The sequence below is a fragment of the Mesoplodon bidens genome (genome assembly GCF_964165515.1).
Source record: "Mesoplodon bidens genome assembly, chromosome: 3".
NCBI lineage: Eukaryota > Metazoa > Chordata > Mammalia > Artiodactyla > Ziphiidae > Mesoplodon > Mesoplodon bidens.
The window spans coordinates 169,614,413-169,641,399 of NC_138178.1; the positions used below are offsets into that span (position 1 = coordinate 169,614,413).

At 46.3% G+C, this 26,987-nt stretch overlaps 1 protein-coding gene and 1 long non-coding RNA gene across 6 annotated transcripts; one reads left to right on the forward strand and one right to left on the reverse strand.

The window, feature by feature from the left end:
* Positions 1–3,931: 3,931 nt before the first annotated feature.
* LOC308614914 lies at positions 3,932–16,149 on the reverse strand. 5 transcript variants are annotated; one of them, XR_014015461.1, is made up of 4 exons: positions 16,013–16,149; positions 15,579–15,782; positions 14,656–14,841; positions 12,181–12,693 (listed from the first exon to the last, which is right to left on the reverse strand). It is a non-coding gene; the product is annotated as an uncharacterized lncRNA (long non-coding RNA). The 5 variants fall into 5 exon arrangements; XR_014015458.1 differs by lacking the exon at positions 12,181–12,693 and adding an exon at positions 3,932–4,522 and having other exon boundaries at positions 15,579–16,146; XR_014015459.1 differs by lacking the exon at positions 12,181–12,693 and adding an exon at positions 11,960–12,169 and having other exon boundaries at positions 15,579–16,145.
* A 375-nt stretch (positions 16,150–16,524) lies between these two features.
* GLRX5 (glutaredoxin 5) lies at positions 16,525–25,784 on the forward strand. Its single transcript, XM_081229813.1, has 2 exons — positions 16,525–16,883; positions 25,145–25,784. The coding sequence occupies exons 1-2, from the start codon at positions 16,598–16,600 to the stop codon at positions 25,321–25,323; spliced, it is 465 nt and encodes a 154-aa protein (XP_081085939.1). The 5' UTR covers positions 16,525–16,597; the 3' UTR covers positions 25,324–25,784.
* Positions 25,785–26,987: the final 1,203 nt, after the last annotated feature.

The window sequence follows — 26,987 nt, forward strand, 5'->3', positions numbered from 1 at the left end:
CGCCCCGAGCCCCGCCCCGCGCCTGCCTCCGCCCGAGTCTCATCCTTGGGGTTGGCGCGGAGCTGCCGCGCCCCGGGGGAAAGTTCGATCTGAGGATTTCCTCTGTGCGTCCAGCCTTGGGGAGGAGGCTGGGGGCCTGGGAGGTCTTGCCCTCTAGGAGCCGAGATGGGGGCAAAGGCAGGGGCACCCCTCCCGGAGGCGCGAAATCCAAGGAGGAAGTGACACTTATCAGCCAGCCTGACAGAGGGGGCGCCCCATCCGGCCCCTCCCACCCCACAGTCCCAGAAGCCACCGTGCGAGGGATCTTCGCGCCCCCGGCTCGGATGGGAGACCCCCAGGATGCCGAGGGGAGGCGATGGGGGGGTGAGTCACGAGGAATATGAATCCTACCCATAATCAACCTCCTACAAACCCGAGGTGCTAGAACGTGCCTCCCCTCGGTCTCCCCGCGCGACCCGCCCCCCAGCGGACACTTCCTCCCACTCGTTCGCAAACCCCTGATCCAGGGACTCCAAGTCTTTAACCTTACAGCAGAATGTCTAAATCTTATCTGCCTCCGCCTTTGTGCTCCCAGCACATTCAGGCCTTTGGACTGTCCCCCACCTCAGGGCTGATCTTTGTCCGAGTAATCACAGGTTTGCAGGATCGGGTCCGCCTCTTTTGGATGGGGATGAGAGCCGCTCTGGAAGGATACAACTTGCAGAACTCTGTACCACGTGGACTCCAGTCTTCACAATTCAGGTGTGGCTACGCCCATTTTGCAGATGAAGAGTTAAGTAAATGTCCCAAATCTAACGCTTCCCTGAGGGTGTTTTCCTCTTTGGTTCCTTAGTGAGGCTGGCCAACCCTCTATCAATGTTTGTTGAATACATCAGTGTAGAAATCAGCGTCCTAAGAGAAAGATTAAATTGTAAAGCAGGACCAGATAGTAATAGAGTGTGTGTGTGTGTGTGTGTGTGTGTGTGTGTGTGTGTTTTCCAAATGGAGGGCAACGTGGAAGGATGCCAAAGCTCAGAGTAAACGCTGGGTAGACCTAGCCTGAGCTGAATGCCTGAGTGTCAGCCACACTTCCTTAACTCAGAACCCATTCACTAAGTTGTAATTATTCACAGGGTCAGAGGAGATACACACAAAGGGCCTCTTTCATCCTTGCCCTTTGATTGTTCTAGGTGTCCAGTTATGTTCGTCATTATCATCCTGACTCCAGCTGATATGCTGCTGCAGGCTTTGGGGTTGCAGCCGTCTAGCTGAAGGTACAGACAGCGGTCAACAATTATTATAATACTGGGCATCTGGATAATGTGCTTTGCTTTTCCAAATGCTGTCACATGTATCTGCTCGTGAAATCTCTGCAAAGATCCCCCCAGGTCATTAAGAAAAGTTTCCTGAGTTCTCTCGTGACAGAAACAGGTCAGGTGATTTGCACGAGGATGAAGACGGATCCACCAACGCTCCTGAAAGGGTGAGGCCCTTCAAGTCAGTTTCCTGCAGGGAGAGACAGTTTGATGCAGTGGGGAGTCAAGAGCTCAGGCTCTGGTGCCAAACCGCCCAAGTTAACGACTTTCAGCTCATTACTCAACTTTGGCTTCCTCTTCTGTTAAATGGGTCTAATAATAACAACCTCTCTTGAATGGTTTTGTGCCTGGTATTGTGAGCACCCAGCTCAGGTGAACTGTTCTGGAGATAGTAGGATCACTATGGTTCCTGGGAAACAGCTATTTAGTCTTTTTTTTTTTTTTTTTTTTTTTTTTGCTGAGCTGTGTGGCTTGTGGGATCTTAGTTCCCCAGCCAGGGATTGAACCTGGGCCCCCAGAAGTGGAAGCTCAGAGTCCTAACCACTGGACCGCCAGGGAATTCCCTATTCAGTCTTTCATCAGACATTTCCTGAGCACCTACTATGTGCTAGTCCCTGGGAATATGGAGAAGAATGAGTCATACTTTCGGACGATCACCCGAAAGGAGGTCACAGGGCAGCAATTCTGTGTCCAAGGGGCTGTAGCCTGAACAGGGTAGTGTGGTACAGAGATGGACTGTTCCTCCCACTACAGAGCACCTGTCAGAGCTGAGAGACCCAAATCCCAGGCCCAGCTCTGCTGCTTGACTGAGGGAACCTTAGCAAGCCGGGTAACCTCTTAGAACCTTGGTTTTCCCATCCGTTAAATGGCGATAGCAATAACATTTCATAGGTGAGAATACATGGGATAAAAATATTTTATAAACTGCAAAATACCATGCAGACATTACTAGTTTTATTATTATTATTAGCTTGAGTTTTACAGGGCTTAGTGCTTTTCAGTATAGTCCTCCATTGCTTTCCTTAAGCCTGCCATAAAAACAGGAGCTTCCTTTTTGTTCATTTTATGGCAGTCTTTTGTCTGTCTTTTCCTCCTCCAGTCCTACTGTGTGCTTGTAGGGTGAGCGGATCCACCACCCTGGTTGTCAACCTCTCTGAGTCGGCTGCCTTCCCCACTGGCAGCTGCCACCCAGTAACTGAGTTGGGGCACCCCTGCCGGATGGCAGAGTCATCTCAAGCACTAAGTCCATATGGAAGGGAAAAAAGTTGAATAAACAATGCGGGAGAATGGGGGAGTTTGCAAGTAGGAAGGCTATAAAAACTTCAGTTTGTCGTCAGCATTACCCACTGCTACAGAAAGGAGTGGAAATGAAAGCTTATCTGGAAAGAACATTCTGGCAAAGGCAGGCGGGAGAGCCCCTCTGTCATCTCTGCAGTTGAGCACGGGAAACCCCACCCAGCCTCCCTTTCAGACGTGGCCCAGAGAAGGAGCCACAAGGAGGCCCTAAAATGATGCCATTTGGAAACTGACTCATTTGGCGATGGGGGTTGTTTGTGCAACTTTCAAAAAGTCTCCCCAAGAGTGAAATTTTTTCTGTTCTTTCTCCACGCCTCTTCCCTGCGTCCAGCATCTCTACCACCACTCACCTGGAAGCAGGGGCCAACTTAAAAAGCCTGGGGAGGTTATTCAGGTCTGTTTCACATTTGCCTTGGCTAGCTAGCTTCAACAGCAATCCTCAAGTCTTAGTTTGTGTGATTCTTAGTTGTTTGTGTGTTCAGTCTCTACAGAAAGATAACAAGGAAAGCCGGAATGGCTCTTCTGACTAATTCAACCCCTCGTGTGCGAATGGGTAAACTGAGGCAAGAGGGCAGGAAGGAGGGACCCTGCCCAGGGTCCAAGAGTGGTAATTGGTGTTCTGGAAATTTATGTTCCCATTTCTCCATCCCTAGCCTGGCTTCCGCCTTGGTGACGACTTACCTAGTGCTCTTGGCTAAGCGTAGATGAAAAGCTTGCACTGGGGTAGCCATTTCTGTGACGCCTCATCAGAGATATCCCTATCTGGACGTGGACAGCTGGTTCTCATCCTGGCTCTGCTCTCATTTGCTTCCTTCTTTGTTTCCTCCTTTGCCAGTTCTCCTAGTGTTGGTCTGTCTTTTCCCCCTCCAGTCCTACTGTGTGCTCGTAGGGTGAGCGGATCCACCAGCCTGCTTTGTCAACCTCTCTGAGTTGGCTGCCTTCCCCACTGGCAGCTGCCACCCAGTAACTGAGTAGGGGCACCCCTGCCGGATGGCAGTCATCTCAAGCACTAAGCACGGTAACTGGAGTAATTCAGGCTATTCCGCTACATACACGAATTATGCTGCTTTTTCAAAAATTAATTTTATTTAAGTATAGTTGATTTACAGCATGTTAATTTCTGCTGTACAGCAAGGTGAATCAGTTATACATATATATACATTCTTTTTCATATTCTTTTCCATCGTGGTTTATCACAGGACACTGAATATCGTTCCCTGTGCTATACAGTAGGACCTTGTTGTTTATCCATTCTATACATAACAGTTTGCATCTGCTAATCCCAAACTCCCAATCCACCCCTCCCCCATCCCCCCTTGGCAACCACAAGTCTGTTCTTTATGCTTGTTGGTCTGTTTCTGGGTTTTTTTTTTTTAAATAAATAAATTTATTTATTTATTTATTTTTGGCTCCGTTGGGTCTTTGTTGCTGCGCGCGGGCTTTCTCTAGTTGAGGCGACCGGGGGCTACTCTTCGTTGCACTGCGCGGGCTTCTCATTGCAGTGGCTTCTCTCGTTGCGGAGCACGGGCTCTAGATGCGCGGGCTTCAGTAGTTGTGGCTCACGGGCTCTAGAGCACAGGCTCAGTAGTTGCGGCGCACGGGCTTAGTTGCTCTGCGGCACGTGGGAACTTCCCGGACCAGGGCTCGAACCCGTGTCCCCTGCGTTGGCAGGCAGATTCTTAACCACTGCGCCACCAGGGAAGGCCCCTGTTTCTGTTTTGTAGATAAATTCATTTGTATCATATTTTAGGTTCCACATATAAGTGATATCATATGGTATTTGTCTTTCTCTTTCTGAATTCTGCTTTTATAAAATAAAAATATAACGTGCGTCGGAAGCACAGGACTGGATCCTGGGTTGACTGGGTTGTAGCCCTTGTTAATGCTGCTAATTAGCTGTGTAACTTTGGGTCACTTCTGAGTCTCTGAATCTGTGAAATGAGAGAATTGGAAAAGATCATCTCTAAGTTACTCCTTCCAATTTAAAAAACAATGTGAATCTTGATGTACTGGATAATAATGTCATTTAGCATGACTATTAAACACTACTATTATTATAGTCCAAGGAATAAGTAATAACAGAAATAAAAATGTTAAGGTAAAATCGCCATCTTTATTCCTAAAAAATAAAATCCTTCTGAAAGAGCCTTGCTATATTCTGCTCATCAGTGGGCAAGCCGATCTATTCTCTCTGCATTTGCTTAAGGAACATCTTAAGTGGTTTTTTAAAATTACGTGAGGTAATTGTAGATTATGAAGTTGTATTAAATTATACAGAGAGAGAGAGTCCGCTGTGCCTTTTACCTCGTTTACACCAATGGTAACATCTTGCAAAAGTAGCTGGTACAATATCATAACTAGGATATTGACACTGATGCCATCAAGATACAGAGTATTTCCATCACCACAGGATCCCTCATGCTGCTCCCCACTCCTGCCCTCATCCCCTCCTTAACCCCTGGCAGCCATTAACCTGTTCTCATTTCTATAATTCTGCCATTTCAAGGATGTTATATAAATGGAATCATTTATAACCTTGGAATCATGTGTAACCTTTTGGGATGGGCTATTTTCACACAGTGCAATTCACTGCTGATTCATCCAGGTTGTCACTGTATCAAGAGTTCATATCTCTTTATTGCTGAGTAGTATTCCATAGTCTAGATGGATCATAGTTTGTCTAGCCATTTACCTGTTGAAGGACCTCAAGATTGCTTTCAGCTTGGGTTCTATTGTGAATAAAACAGCTATAAACATTTAGTACAGGTTTTTGGTTCAAGGTAAGTCATTATGCTTTAAGTTTTAACTGTTAGTTATAGTACCTGTATACAACACCACGCCACCAGAATTTTTCCTATTTGTAGTGATGAACACACTCCAAGGATGTTGAAGTGTCTAGTAACTGTCCAGGACCAGGAAGTTGTGAGTTGTGGAAATTCAACAAAAGCAAACTACATGGTTCCTACCATCAGGAATTTACAATCTATTGGGGAAGCAACATTAAGACTGAAACATTTGAAATAACATTGAACTAACAAGACAGCAGTGCAGGTCATCAGATGCTAGACAGCACGGTACAGAACTGACTCTCAGTGGAATCCAGAAACGGGGGAGCGGAGGGAAGCCTCGAGTGTTTGGGGGAGGGCATTGTGGATAAGGTGAGATGTGAGCTACATCTTGAATGATGGAGAATAATAATGATATTTAACATCTATTACGGGATTACTGTGTGCCAAGCACTGTCCTCTGACTTGACTTATATTAACTCACTTAGTCCTCATCAAGGCAGCTACTATTATCTAATTTTACAAATGAGGGAACAGAGAGGGTAATAACTTGCTCATCATCACACAGCTATCACGTGACTGCCCTGGGGTACAAACCCAGGCACTCTGGCTTCAGCCCACACTCTTATTAATCATCACTGCCCCTTCTGTCTGCCTGGTAGCAATAGCAGGGGGCCACGTCTGCACATAATGAAGAGGACCAGCCTGGAGAGGGGGTGTGTGTGTGTGTGTGAAGAGGACCAGCCTGGAGAGGTGTGTGTGTGTGTGTGTGTGTGTGTGTGTGTGTGTGTGTGTGTGTGTGTGTGTGTGTGTGTGTGTGTGTGTGTGTGTGTGTGTGTGTGTGTGTGTGTGTGTGTGTGTGTGTAAACAGCAGGGCTGAGCCCTCCAGTTACACTGATCACCTGCACATTCAGTGAGAAAAACATCAGAGCTTCAGTTTCACTTGTACCATGAAACACGCAGGGCTGGCTGAGCTCCTCTCGTATGATGATTGTGGTTTTGAATTCTCTGAACTGCTCTGTACCAGGGAAGTCACAGCCATGCTCAGAGATTTCCTTGGTGCTAAACAGGTGAGATGTGTGATTACTCTTCTGTCACAGCCTTGACAGCTGCTCAGCTTTCCAGCTTCACTGTTTTGGCTGAAACAATGGCACGGGGCACACTAGGAACCCGGCTTGTTTGATTTTGTTTTGAAACCTGAATGCAGCCTTGATAATGTCAGTGTTGCGAAGCCAGGGGTGGGTGGGGTGCGGGGAGAGAGGGGCATGGGGAGGGGGGAGGCGTGGCAGAGTGAAAAGCTCATTGGATGGAAATCTCCTGACGTGGTACCTCCGGGGCTAGGCATTCCCTAGCTGGCTGAGTGCAGGGCGGGTCACCACCCCTCCACATCTACAAAATGGGGCCAGTTCGTGCCCTGGGCTCCCCGTAGGAGCTGTCATGAGGATCGCAGAGAATAAGGACCATGAGAATGTGCTACGAACTTGAAGTTCTGTGCAAACGTGTGCTATCATGGGAAATGAAACCTCCAACGACTAGGCTTGCCAACCAAAGTTCATGGCAGACCAACTCAGGAAGAGGCTGTGGCTAAGGAAGACGTCTCCACTAAGGAAGAGGAATCTTTTCTTGTTTTTGCTCCCTGGAGACATATGTTTTTGAAATCTGCTGAAATGTTCTCTCCTTGCTTTCGGCAGGCTTGGCTGTTCTGAACATGTGATAATATTATCAGCTCAGTGTGATAGGCAGGGTGCCCAGGACGGGCAGCGGGGGCTCTGCACCCAAGTTAGGGCAGGAGAATGGTGCAGGGCATTTGTGCCACCCCCATCACCATGCAATCGGCTGGGCTCTGCTCGGGGGAAACTCACACTTGGGGCACGGCTGGCCCCGCTACTGGACGGGCGAGGCTTGTGTCAAAGGGATCCACACACCTGTATGAAACCTGTTGCTCTTGATGACAATTCTTGGTGTTTCCCCAGCAGAGAAGGCCGTTTCACTGCAGGAGCTTCTTTCCAGCAAACCTTAGAATCTTGCTGCAAACAACTGGCCCCAGACACAGGCGGCACAAACGCTTTTTGGACTGACCGCCACAAGTCCTTGCACTGCGAGACCCCGGCACCTGGCCTGGAATCTTACAGAACTTTAACCCTCATTTTCTTCTTTGATGCTGTCGAGTTGGTGTGCAGAGAAAAACGGCTCGTGCCACCAAATGCACCTCCTGGCTCTTCAAAAGCCGTACTCAGCAGACAGAAGCAGCCCCCACGAGCAGGCAGGAGAGAAAGCAGCACACACATCCTGTGTCCTTGGGTATTTCAAAGGTCCTTGCTGGCGCTGCGCCCGTGGGATTAGTTCACCTGCTTCAGCAATCAAGGCTGTTTCATCATCCCAGCTGAAATGTTTGTTTGTGTCACTGGCAAACCTGGGCAAAGGACTGGACCCTGTCTGCTCAGTTTACTCTCTAAGATGGCCTGAAACGCAGGTGCACGCGCACCAATAGCAGCCTGAAGACACTATAAATGCACTGGCCCAGATCCTTCATGTTCCAGAGGCTCTGAGAGGCTCAGGGAGCCGCCCAAGGTCGGGGAACGCCCTCATTGCCCAGCCCACAGCCATGCTTCGCTTACCTCCACTGCCAAACCCAGGGGACACCTGGGTCCTTCCCTGGCCTCTCTCACAGCTTCTGACAGCCCTGACGGGGCTTCTCTCCTGGAAGCGCTTGCTCGTCTCTCCTCCCGCCTCCTTTCCAGTCTTCAGGCCTGTCCTTCCTTAACTGCACACAGCCCCCAGCTTTCATCCCTGATTTTTCCTTTTTCTTTTTTTTTTTTTTTTCCGCGGTACGCGGACCTCTTACTGTTGTGGCCTCTCCCGTTGCAGAGCACAGGCTCCGGACGTGCAGGCTCAGCGGCCATGGCTCACGGGCCCAGCCGCTCCGCGGCATGTGGGATCTTCCCGGACCGGGGCACGAACCCGTGTCCCCTGCATCAGCAGGCGGACTCTCAACCACTGCGCCACCAGGGAAGCCCGGTTTTTCCTTTTTCTAGCTCTCCCTGCCCGCATCTCTTTTACCATCAGGTCCAGACCCGCCAGGGAAATCATCTGAATCATCTCCCCCAATATTTCAGATATAACCTAATGATTTAGATAGATGCCCCTCAGATTCCTGGAAACACAGAATGTTAGGAAGTAACCCAGGACTCACCCCTTCAACCCTCCCTCCTCCTCCCCGTGTTTCCCATATTCCTCGCTCTAGCAGCTAAGCCAGAACCTGAGAGTAAGCCTGAGTCCCGCCCTCTCCTTCCCAGCCTCGTCCCCACATCCAGCCAGTCACCAGATGATGTCAGTCCTACCATCAAAGTATGGGATGTGGCTTGCACTGGTGCCCTTCACCCACAGCACACAAGCCAGAGCCTGGGAACTGTTCCATCTTACAGGGGTCTCCGGACTGGCCTCCCTCGGTCAGTCTGGGCCACCTGCAATTCATCAACATTCCTACCAGGCTCATCTCTCAAGAGCTCTGCTGCTTACACTCTCTCTGTGATCTTCTCTCAACCCAAGGACAAAATCCTAAGGCCTGGTGTGTCCCCAGAGCATGCCTGCGCCTTCGTGCCTTTGCCCTGGCTGTTTCCTCTCCCTGGCATGTCCTTTTCTTTAATTTTTTTTGTCCTTCCCTTTTAAATAGCAGCTCTTTACCTCTTCGTGAACACTCAATTCAAACACCAGCCCCTCTACCGACTGTCTCTGTCAGGGTTTGCAGAACTGCTTTATGAGCAGCTGTCTCCAGGCCTGATGTTAGCTGAGCTCTCAAGCCCAAACTGATTCATACAGTTTACAAAAACCCAACTTTATGCCCATATTATTCAATACCTCACCACCTAATTAAATGTATTAAGTATTTCTAAGTGCTCATCATGGACTAATATGAGACACATAACAGAAGTAGAATAGGGACTCCCCTGGTGGTCCAGTGGCTAATACTCCATGCGCCCAATGCAGGGGGCCTGGGTTCGATCCCTGGTCAGGGAACTAGATCCCACGTGCCGCAACGAAAGATCCTGCATGCCTCAGCGAAGATCCTGAATGCCGCAACTAAGACCCGGCACAGCCAAATAAATAAAGACATAAAAAAATATTTTTTTTTAAAAAGTAGAATAAAACTCTGTTTATCTGGCATGAGGGAAGAAAGTATTCCTCTGAAGTTTATTGAACACAACCCCCTTAGGCCATGAGTCTGTATAATTTTTGTTGGCAATCTAATATATGCTACGTTTCCTTGACTTCTTAACCAAAGCACATGAAATACCATTTCCTTTTCTGGATGATTTAGAATTACTACAAAAGGCTCTAATGCTCAAGGAACTGTGACATGTGAAGGATGTTTGCCCCTGCTTACACCAAACGCTTCCAGAATGTGACTTTTCAAAAAAAAAAAAAGAAAGAGGAAAATCCAAAAATATCTGCTTCTCAATTTAAAAAATCTCCTGTTAACCTGTTAAGTCATTGCTTCTTCCTGCTTTCAGTGTTAGCCTTTTAAATTTACTGCTTCTAATCTGTTGTGGCTGTAATATTAGAAAACTGAGAGAGTAAACCATGCCCTAAAATAAGAACAGGACATGGATGGGAACTGAGAACCTCTTCCTAGAAACCGGCTAGAGGATTAATTCCCACTGTGTGCACTGACACCCACAGCACTTACTGGCTCTTGCTGCCCCTGCTTCCTAAGTAAGATAGACTAGTGCCCCCTACCTGTCTTGTGGGGTAAGGCAGAGACTCATTATGAAATGCTCCAAGTTTCTCAAAAGACAGAATGATTTTGAAAGATGGGTTATTTTTCAAGAAGGGATTCAAAAATCCCTTCAGGTAGGAGGGTGTTACTGGCCCTGTTCCCCACCAGCCGGCGATATGCATGAACCATCACAGAGCTGCCGCTGAGCAGTAGGAAGAGATGAACCAATGGGAATAGCTCACCAAGTGGACTGACATATGTGCTTAGTTACACTAAGGGCAGGTCACTGGATGTCTGGAGAGGGGAGAAAGCCTGCAAATATGTCACCTTCTCAAGGCTTCTGATACAAAATTCTCTTGGTGACTCAATTTTGCAAGTGCAGCCTATGCAAAATGCTCCTCCCTTTTTTTATTTAGTTATTTTTTTTTACAGTGTAACTGGTTTATAATACAGTCTTTTATTAAAACTCCAAAACTCTGGCTCACAGAAATTTGGCATCAATTAATTCTATCTCAGTGTAGAGTACACTTTCAAAAAGTGTAAAGTTTAGAATTAGCAAGTGGGATTTTTCTGGCCATAAGAGTAGGAAAAAATATTTTTTTAAATCCTCCAGTTTTTTTCCTGCAAAGGAAAATGAACAGTTAATGTCAGCCCATTTCCAACCCACTCCCCCAATCCGTGAAACTGGGGTCCTTCGCTAGCTACTTTGAAGTAGGCTAGAGCAGTGGATTCCCATGAGAGCAAGATTTAATTTTGAAGCCTGAAATTGTTAAGGCTCAAAGGTTGAAGTATGAAATGAAATTCTGACTCAAAGAATATTTATGGCCTTGGCAATACATCTTAGCCATCATTCAAAGGAAAACAATAAAATTTTCTCAGTGTTCGCCTGGCTGCAACCTCAGTGATTATCAGAAAGACACAGACTCCTGCCAACAGATAAATCTTCCTAACAAGTGTGACACACAACAGTACTGGCTCCTTGCTTTCTAAATTCTGTGGTCTGGGCGCCTTCTCAGAAGTCGCTGGAAATGTAATAACAGTTTGAATTATGGAATCTATCTGCTTGCAAAAAGAAAAAGAAACATAACACAAAACATTAAAATCTTTCACTAAACAGACAGCTGAGGAAAAGTCAACAATTCATCATCTTTACTTAAGTCTTAACATGTTTTATGATTACCACTTAATTCTTAATATTACCTGACAGGAGATATGATTTGGGCTCTTTCCCTCGAAATAAAGTTCTCAATAGAACAAAGTCCAGCAGACGTCTGATTTTAAAAGCCTATATATAGCCAGGGACTTCAGGCCTCACTGAGAAAAAGCAGCATGGGGACAAAAGAGAATGAAACTTTCACAAGTGAAAAGCTATGGGTTATTTGTTTCATTGGAGTTTTGCATTGAAATTGTTGTCATTTTAGTTTCACAAAGCATAAAAATCACACCTGTATCCAATACATACATACCCTGGAGATAATTCAGGAATATTCCATTTTCTGTGGGACTTGCTGGCTTTGCTACGATTCCACAGTAAGATTTAAGAAGTGCTTGTGAAGGTAAAAAGAGGAACCCAAAGTGCTCAAGTCCGTCAAAAGATGTTATTAACAATCATTTTTTTTAACTTCTGGTTCATGCATTCTTTTTTTTTTTTTTTTTTTTTTTTTTTTTGCGGTAGGCGGGCCTCTCACTGTTGTGGCCTCTCCCCTTGCAGAGCACAGGCTCCGGATGCGCAGGCTCAGCAGCCATGGCTCACGGGCCTAGCCGCTCTGCGGCATGTGGGATCTTCCCAGACCGGGGCACGAACCCGTGTCCCCTGCATCGGCAGGCGGACTCTCAACCACTGCGCCACCAGGGAAGCCCATGCATTCTTTTTTTAAAAAATAAATTTATTTATTTTTATTTTTGGCTGAGTTGGGTCTTTGTTGCTGTGCACAGGCTTCTCATCGCGGTGGCTTCTCTTGTTGCAGAGCACGGGCTCCAGGCGTGCGGGCTTCAGTCGTTGTGGCTTGCAGGCTCTAGAGCGCAGGCTCAGTAGTTCTGGTGCACGGGCTTAGTTGCTCCGCAGCATGTGCGATCTTATAGTGAAAACAGAACTTAATTTAGGGACCAAAATGCCAGAGAACTATTATCCTAGGGCTAATGCAAGTTTCAAGTGAATTCATGTGCACAAAACCAGTTTGCTGTACTACACATGCATGCCAGTATTTTTGGGGTAAATGTCTAGGAGCAGAGGAATAGAGTACAAAGTGATTCATTAAGACTCTGCAATCCTTAGATAAAGACATCGTGAAATAGGCATTACCTTCTGCAGACGACACAAATGCATTTTCCACAAATCCAGGACGAGGAAGATGTAAGGGGCAGAAAATTCCAAGGAAAATCCAAGAGCTCGTAAGTGATGCTTAGGACTGAAGCCAGGCCTCCCACCTCTACAGTCCAAATCCCAGACAGAATCAGGCTCTGCTGTGACATCCAGGGTTTTCGTAAGTGCTTCTTCAGGAATCCATTTTCACCTGTACCTCCCACAGTGTGTTCTAGACTGAACTAAATTTACAGGACATCATTTCTCTTCATTTTACCCAGAGGAGGAGAGCAGGACCTTTGTGACAGTGGAAGGGGGGCCGAATGAGGTCTCCCTTCCTGACTCTAGACTGAGCCCACAGCTGCGATTAGCAAAACTGAGGCCACTCCCATGGCCAGAGAAGTATTTATAAACCCAGCTGTCTTGTCAGATAGAGGTAGTGAAGATCCCAAAGGCATTTCTTTTCTTTCTTTCTTTTTTTTTAAATATTTATTTGGTTACTCTGGGTCTTAGTTGTGGCAGGTGGGATCCTTAGTTGTGGCAATGCGAACTCTTAGTTGCGGCATGCACATGGGATCTATTTCCCTAGCCAGGGATGGAACCTGGGTCCCCAGCATTGGGAGTGCGGAGTCTTAACCACTGCGCCCCCAGGAAGTCCCTGCAAAGGCATTTCTATCTTTGCATTACAGGTTAGCAAAAATTTTCTCAGGGGGCTGGGCAATACCTCTGTTTCTCACACATAACAATTATTTTTTAGGGAATCAAGTTAATTCCAGGGTTGCAGTGATGCTCTAAAATGACTGAATAGCTAAGGGGCACCACGGAGAAAGGTCTCAAGTTTCAGCTTGGGTCTATGGAAATCTGGGTCTCAAATGCTATTTTAGCTCAGGAATGTTTGGTGGCTCAACCCGTTGTGCAACACCTGCAGCCACTTTTCTCTTAAAATGACACTCACAGAATGCTCTGGCCAGCTTAGACCTAGACATTTCTGGGTCATGTGTCCTATGCACAATCACCACACCCTGTCAGAATGCAGCGTGACCTTTAGGACTGAAGTTAGGGTATGAAAACACTGACACGCTAAGTGTTCAAACAAAGTTTCAACTTAGGTTCAATAATCCTGACTCTTCATTTAGAGCTGATATCTAGGAAGAAATGATCTCAAATTTATAAGGTTTTAATTATGGGTTCAACAGTGAATTTGCTTTTGGTGGAGTGGGGAGAAAGGAGAAATTTTACTAAATATAGTAAAGCCTTATCTATAAATAAGCACAGGGAAGAAAAACATTTTTAGGATGCCTGAGTCAGCATGTTTACATGGTATGATTATTTAGTTTGGGGTCTAATTACACTTTGTGACCCCAAATCCCAGGATTCTCCTAAGTTTCCTGTACTTCCCACCCCTACCTCCCCATTCATGTCCACATGGGCGATCACAACTGATAAAGATGGTGACTTCCATGTTCAAAACACCCAAATGCATTTGAGCATAAACGCAGATTTCTTACAACTGTTTAAGAAGTGTATTTTTATCATACTTTCTCACTGCAGAATTTCTAATGAGAAAGCTCGTAACTGAAATGCCACATCATATATAAGAAGTGGGAGCTTTGGAAGAAATATTTTGAACACTATTTTCTTTGATTCTTTAAATCACTGATGTTTGGTGCTAATACTTGATGAGTGGTTTTAAGTCAAAGACAGAAAGCAGTATGTTCAACACATACAACATTTTGCATTTTAGGTTGCTTTATTAAAAACTTAAATTTAGGTGCATTGTTTCAATTTCTTTGGTCTAGATACATGATCTGTTTTCCTGGCCTTGATCAATACTATCAAAGCCATCCCACTTAGCTCCCTCAAAGAGCCCCGACTTGCTTTCCTTGCATTTCATGGACGTCCTCATCATACTCGACTGTACACAGCAACTCTATTATAAATTTGGAAAACATAGGCTTTGTATTCTTCCTGCTGAAGGACTACCCTTAACCTTTAATGACAGCTGTATTTTCTCAATTTAATAAAATGTCTGCCAGCTGTACTGGCAAAGCCAGTATCACACACTAGATAAGTGACATGATACCCCCCATGATTAGCACTACGTCTCTGGATCCTCACATCATAAGTTTGCAAATTCTTCTCCCTATTCCAGTTAACTCAAGAGCAGAATGAGACAGTTCAGAGTAGGCAATAAACAATTCAGGTTTTCTGGAATGAACTGCCAATATTTATTTTTAAAAAAAACTAAAACAAACTTACCAGAACATAAGTATGAGTAAAAGTTAGGTGACTTTGCAAATAATATAGCCCCTACTGTTAGGTGCACCGGATGCTGGACTTTTGAAACAACAGTTAAGCTTCGACATCACATCGCCTCCTGTATATTACTGTCCTGTGTATTTCTGTATGATGTTTGTTCCTCTGATTTACCTGGAATCAACAACTCTGGAGGGGGGAAAAAAAAGGACATTTTAAGAAGCTAATCAATTTTGGGTCCCACATGCCTCAAGTCTCGTGGTGAACGATTATTTGGAAGATTCACTTGCTGGCAGCACATGTACTCATTTTCTGCTTTTTAAACTTGAGCATCTCCAAAGCAGAACCAGGTCACCTCCAGCCACAACTTTTAAAATACTTAGGGTTTAAAAAGAAAGTAATCTGTAGCAGTACTTAGTGTCCAACAGAAACCACTCCATCTGTTAAACAACATCTGACTGCAAAGGCTTCTCTTACTGTCGGTTGATAGATAATGACGTGGCACAGCCATTATCACCGTGGCAACAGTACTCGGAAACTATCAGAGGAAAATTGCACATGGTACTGCTGTCCCTTGAGCAGCCATGCCTCAGCTTCCTCTGGAGAATGCTTTCTCTGCAAGTCTGGTGTGCTCTAGGGTACCACCAACCCAGCACCGCTCCAAGACTACAGACCACGTGGCGATTTCACTGAGCCCCGCTCTTCTGGGATCATTCTTTCCACCAATGTGAGCCCCTGCTGGGTTCCAAGCACTGTTCTACGTACTGAGGATACAGCAATGAATGAAGCTGCCAGTCTGGGAGGGAAGTCAATAAACAAGCTAACAAATATATGTCAAGATGTACTAAGCACAATGGAGAACAGAGAAAGCAGTGGGCCTAGGGAGGCTTCCCTTCCCTCCTCTCTACCCTCACATTGATTTGTACCTGCTTCTCATTTCTCAAGCTCTGGGCGCAGGTCCCGCGCCGGCACCGTGCCTTGCACGCAGCAGCTGCTCAGAAAACGTCTGGCGAACGAACCAATTTCTTTCTTAGTTCCCCATTCAACCTTTCCTGGGCCCAAGCCCAGGGGCTTAGGTCGGCTGGAAAGTCAGCGAAGCCCCGATCACACAGACGAGAGCTCTTTACAAACTTTAAAAATCAAAGTTGTTTTAGTGAAATAATCGCGGTGCGGAGGCGGGAACCACGGGAAGGGGTCTGGGCCTCTGCTCCCACGGGGGCATTGGGACCACAAGAGGGCTGCGACACACGGCCCAGGCCCCGACGCCGTAGCCCCGGGCGGGCCTGGCCGCCAGAGCCCGGCACAGTCCCTGCTCTCGCCGCTAACAGCCGCGGCCTTACTGAAGCTCCGGGAAGCTCACCTAAGCCGGGAACGGCGGATCCAAGCCTGCTCCAGCCCCGCCACCACACGGAACGCAAGAACCAGCGGCCAGCCAACCGCGCTGCCGCGGCAACGCAACCTCCGCCCGCACCGGAACCGGAACCTTCATCTGGAAGTGACCCCTTCCCGGCGTTCCGCGGAACGGCGAAACCCCGCCCAGCGCCTGTCCCAAGTCCTCCCGGAGCATCCCAGCAGGCCTATCTACCCTTCAGAGAGAAGCCGTCTTCCCTCTCGTTTCGCCTCCCCTTGCCTCGGAGCGTGACCCTGATGGACATCCACTCTCTCCAATCAACTGACAAAACGGTTGCCGGCGGCCAATGGTAAGGCGATAGAATGCGGCTCAGGCGTAAGGACCGCCTCCAACCTGTCGGGGCGGGACGAGTAACATGATTGGTGGAATCCAGCAATTGAGGGCCAGTCTTCTCCAATCACGGAGAGCTGTTCGGCGCCGGTCCAATGAGGACCTCCGGGGGGCGGGCCGGGCCTCGGCGGGCCGGGCCCCGGGAAGGCTTCGGCTGGCTACCCCAGGTACTTGGGCGTCGAGAGCTCTGGCCAGCGTGCGGGGATGAGCGGGTCCCTGGGCCGGGCGGCTGCGGCTCTGCTCCGCTGGGGGCGCGGCGCGGGCGGCGGCCTGCGGGGCCCGGACGTGCGGGCGGCGAGCTCGGGCGGCAGCGGCTCGTCGGAGCACCTGGCCGCGCTGGTGAAGAAGGACAGGGTGGTGGTCTTCCTAAAGGGGACTCCGGAGCAGCCCCAGTGCGGCTTCAGCAACGCCGTGGTGCAGATCCTGCGGCTGCACGGTGTCCGTGACTACGCGGCCTACAACGTGCTGGACGACCCCCAACTCCGGCAAGGTCAGAGCCGGCTGGGGGCGGGGGCGGGGCTGGGGGGCGACCGGCCGAGGCCACTCTGCGGGGTCGAGGGTCTGTCGGGCAAGGTCCGTCCGGGGGCTCGAGGGGAGTTCAGACACGAGCTTCCACACGGGTCTGGGGTGGGGGCCTGACCGACTTGAACTGGATCTCGAGGATCTGGGCCTCTGGGCCAACTTGGGCAATGGAGTAAGTCCCAGCTGTTCCCCGGTCCTCATTCTGAGCTGAAAAAGGCATTTCGGGGCCAGTGCCCTTCGGCTGAATCCAAGGAGCGTGGTCAGCAGCCTGACTCCCTGCTCTGCAGGGCTGGGGAAGTGGCTAGAGAGGGATACAGGAAGAGCCATTAAGAGGTAGGCACTTCGGGGACACTTTGAGGGGCTGCCCTGTCTCGTGGATAAGGAGAGGTGCTGTTGATGGCGGGGGGAGGGTCGAGGTTGCCCTTGTCTGAGGCTAGGGGCTCAGACGCTGGCCTGTCTTGCCTCGAGTCTCGGGGTGTCAGGGACCGTTCTCTGTTGCTGCTACAGGAGCGGTTGACACAGCTTTTGGACAGGTCTTAGTTGGGATCTGGTGTGGGAGAAAAAAACGTGAAATTTATTTTTAGATACTCAAGGATGGGGGAGATTCGTGGTGGCGAGGGATTGGAGAGGCTTGTGGGGAGAGGGACGAGGAATGACTCCTGGGCCCTAGCTCACTCAAGCTTGGAGCTCCAGGAGCCAGTCAGAGTCTGGGGCAGACCCAGTAGTGTCTTTGACTTTTCAGTGGCCCAGAGGGGAGGATGGAGGGCCCGTACAGTTAACTAGCATCTTTTCTGATGAGCACCTTGCTGAGAACCATACCTGCATTCTTCTATTTTATCTTAGTGGGGGATGAGAGAGAGGCCAGAACACCCGGGTCTGCTCCTTGGCTGGGGTGGGTGGGGTTGGTGGAGGCATAGGGGGGACCGTGCCTGTACCCCCTGAAGGGTGGCATTCCAGTTAGACTTTCAGTGACTGAGTTCTCCCTGAGTTTCCTGCTGTTGTTTAGTGACAGTGTTCTAAAAAGTGTCTTAGGGCCTCAAGTTCTATGGTAGTCTCCATTCAGAATTCTGTATTTTACTCTTCTACATTTGAAGTTTCAATCATAGGCATTCCAACAGAGATGGGACAGGCTGGCGTCAGGGAAAGGCTTTGGGTTAGACTCCTTTGGCCAATCAGCTGTGCAACGCGAGGCAAGTCCCATGACTGCATTTTCCTTTTCGATAATATAAGGATAATGAAACCACACTTGGCAAAGGTTTTGTGAGCAAAAAAGGGAAAATAAAACTTTTAGAAAGTGCCTTGTCCTCTTATCTCGCACTCAGAAGGCATCATTAAATGGCAACTCTTTTATTATTAGCTCTTTATGGTTTTAAAAGTATTTTTTCCCATGGAATCTAATCCTTATAGAACTCTCGGTTTTGGTGGGTGGAAACAAGGCGTGAAGACAGCTTAGAGTTACCAGGAGGCATATATAATATTATTACCACGTGCTACGCCCATGATCCTTCTCCCTTCCTGGACTGCTGGAATGCTACCAATTGCTGGCTTTTTTCACATACAGGGTGATCTGCAGTCTTCATGCAGCAGCAGTGGCGTCTCTGCCTTAAAGATAAGATAGGAGAAACTACTCTGTAATCTTTCTGCTGGGACCTTGCCTCAGGCCGCTTGCAAATTGCCACTGCGGTCCTTAGTAAAACGACTTTGTGTTGTTGGTGTCTTGCGTAGCTTAAAGTTTTGAGAGTTTTTGGTTTATGAATTTCTGTTCTCCTGTTTAATATAACCAGAGATGGTATGACTCAATCACTTTGCTGTACACCTGAAACACTGTACATCAACTATGCTTGAATTAAAACATTTTTTTGAAATATAACCAGAGATGGGCTATACTGGAATATGGCCAGTAAACTGAAAGTAACAGCAGGAATGTTTGCCGAGAGCACTTATGTATCTGACTTCCAGTCTTCTGTTCTTAAGTGTTCAAACAATAGCAACAGGAATTTAACCCTTAAATTTCTTGACCATTGAGCTTCATCAGACCATTACTTTTAGTTAGTGAATGTGTTGCATACATATTGAACCTAACACGTCTTTCGTTGCCTAGAAAAGTAAACCTTGTGGTAAGTATTAACCTCTAGACTAGGGCAGGGTGGTGTAAGCACGTTATTAGAGTGGGGATTAGTTTAGCCAGCGTGAGGCTTTAAAACATGAAGATTCTTCATCTTTTTGCTCTCCACACCTTCAGGTTTACCAAGAGAGACTGGCAGGCTGTCTGATGCTTTTGCCAACTAAAGATATGTCTGTGAACTTTTCCCAGACCCAAGGTCACTTCTAGTAACAGGATAGGGGCTTCTGCAAAATTGGCCTTTCCTGTTTTCTTGTGCCAGAGAAGGCTGAGTTTTAGAAAGGACCCAAGTCAGAGGGTCCTGTTGGTCTCCCAACAGGAGACCCAAAGCCTAAACTATTTACTCTCCCACAAAGCCTAAACTATTTACTCTCTGGCCCTTTACACGGAAGCTTGTCGATCCCTGATGTAGCCAGGGAGTATGATGCACAGAGGTGTCAGCCTGAGGCCTGAGACCCAAGGAACCAAGGTGACTGAGGCAGCTTTGCGTTTTGGCCTTCCTCAAGGTTTGTTCCTTTTTAAAAATCTGGAGCACCCACAAGACGGCCACAAAGGGATAGGGTCACAGTGGATGGATGTCACCATATCCTGCTCTTGGTCTTAACAAAGACTAATCTTTACTTTCAGTTGCAAAAGTAACGTGCTCATGGGAGAAATGTGGAAAACACTGAAAATCTAAAGAAAATGAAAATCCCCTGTAATTCCGTATAAACCATTATTATTAACATTTGGATCTAGTTTCTAACAGTTTTTTTTTTTTTTTTCTTTTTTAACAGAGTTGAGATCACCCATGTCTATATATAGCATTTTGCCCTCCCGAGAGCAGGGAACGTGTCTTCTGCGGCTCCCTGGGCACTGTGTGTGATGCTTATGGAAAGCGAGCTTTCAGTGCATGTTTTAATGAATAAATAAATGCTTCTTTTATTTATCATTTTATCATAAACTCTCTTCCCTGCTCTTAAAAACATTATAGACACTCGAATGTCTGCCTACTCAGATGACCACTGTATTCCTCGAATCGGGAACAGCGTCTGTTGAATGAATACCCATCATCCTATTGTTGAATGGCTATTAAGCATTTGAAAATATGCCCAGCCTTTCCAGTATCAAGGAATTTAAGGCAATAGTAGAACTATGACGTTGGTAAGCATTAAAAATCAGGTAACAAGTGTGCGTAGGTGTCTGGTGGGCAGGTTGTGTGCTGCAGGTGGGGGTATAAAGTGGTGCCCGCACTTGGAAGGAGTGACCATCAGTGCCCAGTCAAGTTGAAGGTGAACAGAGCTGAACACCCAGCTGTTTCACTCGCGGGTATTTAGGCTACATCAGGGATCGACAAGCTTCCTTGTCAAGGGCCAGAGAGTAAATAGTTGAGGCTTTGGGGGCCTGGTGGTCTCTGTTACACCTATTCAGCTCTGCTGTTACAGTGTACAGCAGTCAGGGACAACACATAGAGGAATGAGCGGGGCGAAGTTCCAATAACACTTTATTTACAAAAGGATGTGGGCCAACACTTTATTTACAAAAGGATGTGGACCGGCTTAGGCCTGAAGGCTGTAGTTTGCCACCCCTTTGTCTAGAGAGACTGTCCCCTGCATGTGAGCTAGGAGATGCACGTAAGGGTGAGCACTGCAGTGTTCCTTGTAATAATGAAAAGTGGGCAAGAACAGATCTTGGTCTGTTAGCAGCAGACTGAAGAAGGCAACTGTAGCTTAGTCATATGATGGAAAACTAAATTGTGGTTAAAATGAATTAGATCTAGGGACTTCCCTGGTGGCGCAGTGATTAAGAATCCACCTGCCAATGCAGGGGACACAGGTTCAATCCCTGGTCTGGGAAGATCCCACATGCTGTGTAGCAACTAAGCCTGTGCACCACAACTGCTGACCCTGTGCTCTAGAGCCTGCGTGCCGCAACTACTGAGCCCGTGCGCCACAACTGCTAAAGCCCATGTGCCTAGAGCCCATGCTTGGCAACAAGAGAAGCCACTGCAATGAGAAGCCCGCGCACCGCAACGAAGAGTCGCCCCCGCTCTCCACAACTAGAGAAAGCCGCACAGCAACAAAGACCCAACGCAGCCAAAAATTTTAAAAATTAAAAAAAAAAAAGAATTAGATCTAGATGTATTCTCTAAAAAGCCGATGCTTAGTCAAAAAGCAAATTGCAAAAGGGTAATTGTGGCTTAACGCCGTTTGTGTCTATAAATGTTAAAGATGTGGAACAGTCCCATGGATTGCAGATCCATGTGTCGTGCAGGTGGGGCTCACGGAGGGGCGGGAGTGACAGATGCCAGCCCCCGGCCAGAAACCACCTCTGGTGGTCAAGAACCTGGCTTTTAGACTCCTAGACACCTGGACTCAAATCCTGTCTCTACCGTATGCCAGCACTGTGACGTTGGTTAAGTTATTTAACCTCTCTGAGCCTTCATTTCTTCATCTGTAAAATAGGGATAATTATACATAACTTGTAGGAATTTTGTAAAGATGAAATGAGATTAGATATGTGAAAAACTTAAGAGTATGAAACTCAGGAACCCTTAGCTCAGTAAATGGTATTTTTATTATTGCATGGCATACTTCACTGGTATTTTTCCTGCATTCTTTCCCTCGTTTACCCCGTTGCGTACATTGTCAGGAAAGCATTCCTGTGGAGGGTGGGGTAGAGGACACTGACGTGGAGAGAGTAGCCACGGTGCACCTGGTGCTGTGGGAGCTTCATTCATTTCACCAATTATATCTTATTTAATCTTCATAACAAATATGTGAGGCATAGAGTTATTCCCGTTCTACAGAAAAGGAAACAGGTTGAGAGATGAGCAGATGTATCTGAGACTGTATTTACAAGCCAGCCAGCCACAGTCTGCTGACCCCCAAACCAGCGCCTTGTCCCTCTCGGCACCGCGGTTTACTTTTTGTCAAGCAGTGCTAACATCATTCTCTTAAGTTAAGGAAGATGGAGAAATACGATTCCAGGAGGTGGTGACATGAGTTGCCCGAGGAACAGAGCCTCGTTAAGTGGCAGAGTTGGCATCAACCTGCATCAGACTCTGAAGCTCGTGTACTGAAAATCTACCGGGAATAAGGAGAACTATAATCATGGCGCTCTTATGATTATTGTCCAAACCAGGAACGAGGTCCAATATTCTGAAATGTCATGAATTTTGAAAAGTACCTTTTGTAAGTTCTGGAAAGGAATTTTCCATAACATTTTCTCCCCTCTGGCTTGATACTTTAGAACATGACATTTTTTTGGTGGGGCAGTAGGTGTATGTAGAACTGATTTTGTAAGACAGCCTCCTAACTCCCAGTCCTAGTGTTACCTGTTATATAATTTGGCAGTCACCATTTTCTGTCCCAAACTGAATCACAGTTTGTCATCTACAAAATATGGTTATCATTAAAATTCATTCTTGGGTATGATTTTCTAATTTTCAAGAGTTGCTCTCTGATTCTGAGTTATTCCATGTGATACCTAAAAGCATTATCACTGTATATTGCAGTTGCTGAAAATTTAAAGGGTGAGAAAAATTAGCCATGCTTAAACAATTAATTGTGAATTGATAGAATTTGTTTTAGTTTTCAATTTATGAATGTAGTCTTACTGGAAGTTTCTCACTTCACTCTGTAGGAAGCAATTTGGGTACTTCCTTAAATATTTAAACTTGTAATCAGACTTTTTAAACATGGAAAATGGCATCGTTTTTAGGAGAGATGTCAGAGCTTTGCTTTGATAACAGCCGCCTGTAACGCTTGATAATCTAAAAATTAAAGAAGTAGTTAAGTTTAATTTTGATAAACTATCCGCTGGTAGGCACCTTGGATGCTGTCAGAAAGCCATGTGTTCTGAGGTGGGTTCTTCTGAGTTCTTGAAGTTATTAGGACAGTCACAGGCCAAGGGGTTTGGAAGGAGTTAGCCTCCCTTGCATGTGACTGTATGTTGGATGTTCAGGATGGTGGAAAGCCCACTTATTTTGGTAGTTTTGGTGGTTAGGATGGATTTCCTTCCTTCCCTTATAGTTGGGATGTATGGTCTGCAACAGTGTAATGTTTAGTTGTTGCCTAATGCTTTGGTTGAGTGTGCTACCATAAAATAGGACAAGCCTAATGCTTTGGTTGAGTGTAGTACCATAAAAACGATTGATGAAAGCAAGTCATTCTTTTACTCAACAAAGATTTTATTTTAAAAAATTGTACTTTTTAGGATTAAACATGTGGTTTTGGGTGGCCCTCGGATGGCAAATTTGTTTTCACCTTTGGGGTGTTTCAAAAATTGTAGGCACTCACCAAAAGAATCAGTAGATATTCATTGCCATGAAAAACTTAATGCAGTGTATTATTAATTGGAAAAAAACCCCAGATATAATATTGTGCAGATAAATGGTTCATGTACATAAATGTAACATATTCAAGAAAGTTTAGAAGCAAAAAGTTCATATTCTAAACGTTTCTTAGTCTCCTCCCATCATAAAGTAAAAAAAGGTGTGTTATTGGAAACGTAAAGTTAAGTTCTGATAGGCTCTGTGTTTGAGGATAGAGTTTAAAAAAAAAATCCAAAACATACAGCTTACATGCTAAGTAATTGTTTATGTAGCACCAAACATCAGAGTGATGAAAAACTTGAATTAAAAAAAAAAACTTGAATTCATCAGGGTATTCAAGTATAAAGACATTCTGATGGTTAATGGAATTTGCCCTTTATTGGTAACCTCCAAACCTCTAGCTGATTTTCTTTTTAAACAGAAACCCAGAGTGGCTTAGAAGTGAGCTTTTCAGGGCCTATAACGTTGTAACCATTTCTCTATCCATGAAGTCTGTCTGCAGAAGAAAGATAAAGCTCTCTACTGGGAGCCCTCTAGCGCTGTTGTTTAGAGTGAAGTTGCTGTTTTTTAGAAAGCAGTGACTTTTAAAAGAGAAGAACACATGGTGTCTTGGGACTGTTATTTGTAATATAACTCATATTGGTAATCTTACTTGGTAAAACTCATCTGATAATAAATGATAGGGCATCAAGAAAAAGGTTTTGTATTTTTAGTTTGTTTACACAAAAACCACCACTTGACCGATTTCTAAAATTTGTATAATACTGTCTTTTGCCTGAAGAATTTGTTGACTTTTCTGTTTCGTTTATTTGTACTTTTAAAAAAGTATACTTCATCTCAACCTCTGAGTACAAAAGGAAGTAAAAGGTAAGGAGGAATTTAGAAAAGAGTGATCTTTTCTGCCTTAAAATTGAAACCACATTTCCTTCACAGCCACCATCCTCGTGACCCAGCACTGCACAGAGTCACCCCATGGCTGCACTGTCCCCGAACGTACTTCATCTCGGTGTGTCCTCAAAGCCATTGTCTCTTAGGGCAGGGAGTGGGTCTCACTCACCCCGTGGCCCTGCTCCTGGCCCAGAACGTGGACCTTCATGAGCTTTGGGCCTTTCCTTCATTTCACTCAGTCCCTGCGAGTTCTGTGCTGAGCCAGATCAGCTGTCCCATGGAGAGCTCATCTGAGGGGCTGAATAGGATGAGGGCCACAGTCCAGCCACAGGAGAGGGATTTGTCTTTGGGTAAAAGAATTATTAAATATCAAAGCCAATGACTCAGTGTCTGTCAATTCACCAGCCGAGACAGGCACGGAAAACATTAGGTGGGGGCTGCCCAGCGTGCCAGTGAGTTATCATGATGGATCCATGTTCGGTAGTCCATTTGGGAATGGAGTGGCATTTCTTTCATTTGTTGGTTTTGCTGAAAATGTGGCCCACACAAGCATGGGGAATATAACCTTGTGTATCTTGTGTCACTTGCATTAACCAGTCAAGTTCTCTGCCATTAATCCAGGGTCGATTGTGTGTCAGGTAGTTTATGAGACTTATTTAACCTGATTCTCATAAAAACTTTGTGAGATAAGGGTGGAAACAGAGGATGGAGGCCTCACTGTTTATAATTGGAAGAGTCAGCGGTCCATTCAACTCTAAAGCTTAGGCTCTTTGTAGCAAGTACACGGTCCCCCAGGGGTGGGGAGCCAGGAAGGGTTACAGGGTGTCCCTAGGAGCAGAGAAATGTATTTTGCCATACAAGTATTTGACCACTGAAATGACGCTTAAATGTTCTTTCCCCGTAGGCATTAAAGACTATTCCAACTGGCCCACCATCCCGCAAGTGTACCTCAACGGCGAGTTCGTGGGGGGCTGTGACATTCTTCTGCAGATGCACCAGAATGGGGACCTGGTGGAAGAACTGAAAAAGCTGGGGATCCGCTCCGCCCTCTTAGATGAAAAGAAAGATCAAGACTCAAAGTGAGGGTGGCCCACGCGAGGAAGCCACTGGTGTCAGAATCTCACTGCCAGAATAGCCTTCCCGATTCTGGTTTTTGCTCTTCAGATGACTGTTTGCACTGATTCCTCCAGTTTGTAAGCAGCCTGGTGATTTTAGCATGTCTGGTGTTTGAGCAAGGAATATCCTATCGTGAATGTAATTGTAACCACTGCACTGTCATAATCAATGTTGTACGACAAGATTGCTGTAAACACAATTCCTTCTTATGTTGTCCTTTGCTCTTTGATTGATTCAGGAGTAAACCTAGGAGCTCTTGAATCATCATTATTATTCATGAGTCCTCTGCAAATATGTCAGTCTGCAAAGATCATATACCCCCCATCCCCAATTTTTTGTAACTTGTTCTGTTAAGAAAAACGATGGACAAGGAAGAAAATAAGATAACCGGGGTGTTGTTTTTTTAAAATAAACTGCCAACCCAGGGATACCACGTGTGAGCTGTTAATCTGAATAGCAATACAGCATCTGTTTGGGATGCTGTAACAAAATACCGTAGACTGAATGGCTTATACACAACAAATATTGATTCTCACAGTTCTGGAAGGTGGAAGTCCAAGATCAAGGCTGTAGCACATCAGGTGTATGGTGAGGGCCTGCTCCTGCTTCACAGACAGCTGTGTTCCCACTGTGTTCTCACAGAAGCACTTTGGGGTCCCTTTTATAAGGGCACTAATCCCATTTATGAGGGCTCCACCCTCATGACCTAATCACCTCCCAGAGGCCCCACCTCCTAAAACCATCCCTTTGGAGGTTATATGTCAGCATAGGAATTTTGAGGGGACACAGACATTCAGTCGTTAAGGACTTTTAGCACCTCTGACCTTTTGATTTTAGGAATTAATAGTGATTCTCATTCATACTCTTATGTTAAATTTGCCACAAAAATTGCCATCAAGCTGTACTCTGATTTTTCGAAGGGAAGTAAGTGTTGTGAATGCTGAGAGATGTTGATGATCCAGTTGGAGGCTTGGGTGGACTGGTGAGAAGTGAGGTGGGGAGGCTGGAGGGGGGCGCCCCACTCGCCTTCTCTGAAGACCTGTGCTAGGCCACCTGCGCTGCACTTGGACAGGGAGCAGCATTAGCAGCCGTCCAAAGAATGGGATCTCATGAGTCTTTTATTCCTTAAAAATGGGGCCTTTGGGCTTCCCTGGTGGCGCAGTGGTTAAGAATCTGCCTGCCAATTCAGGGCACATGGTTTGAGCCCTGGTCTGGGAAAATCCCACATGCCGCAGGTCAACTAAGCCCGTGCGCCACAGCTACTGAGCCTGCACTCTAGAGCCCGTGAGCCACAGCTACTGAAGCCCATGCGCTTAGAGCCCGTGGTCCGCAACAAGATAAGCCCGCACACCACAGCAAATAGCAGCCCTGCTTGCCGCAACCAGAAAAAAGGCAGCACGCAGCAATGAAGACCCAATGCAACCAAAAATAATAAATAAAATAAATAAATTAAAAACAAAGAATAGATACCTAAAACACCTAAAATTAAAAAAAAATAAAATGGGGCCTTTATAAAAAAGGACATAATTGGAATCATAGCCAAGATCTTCCAGTACATGGTGTCTTTTACCAAGACTGTGCTTCTCCACCTAGGCTGGAGGTGGAGCTAGAGGTAAGCCTTACAGCAAGCG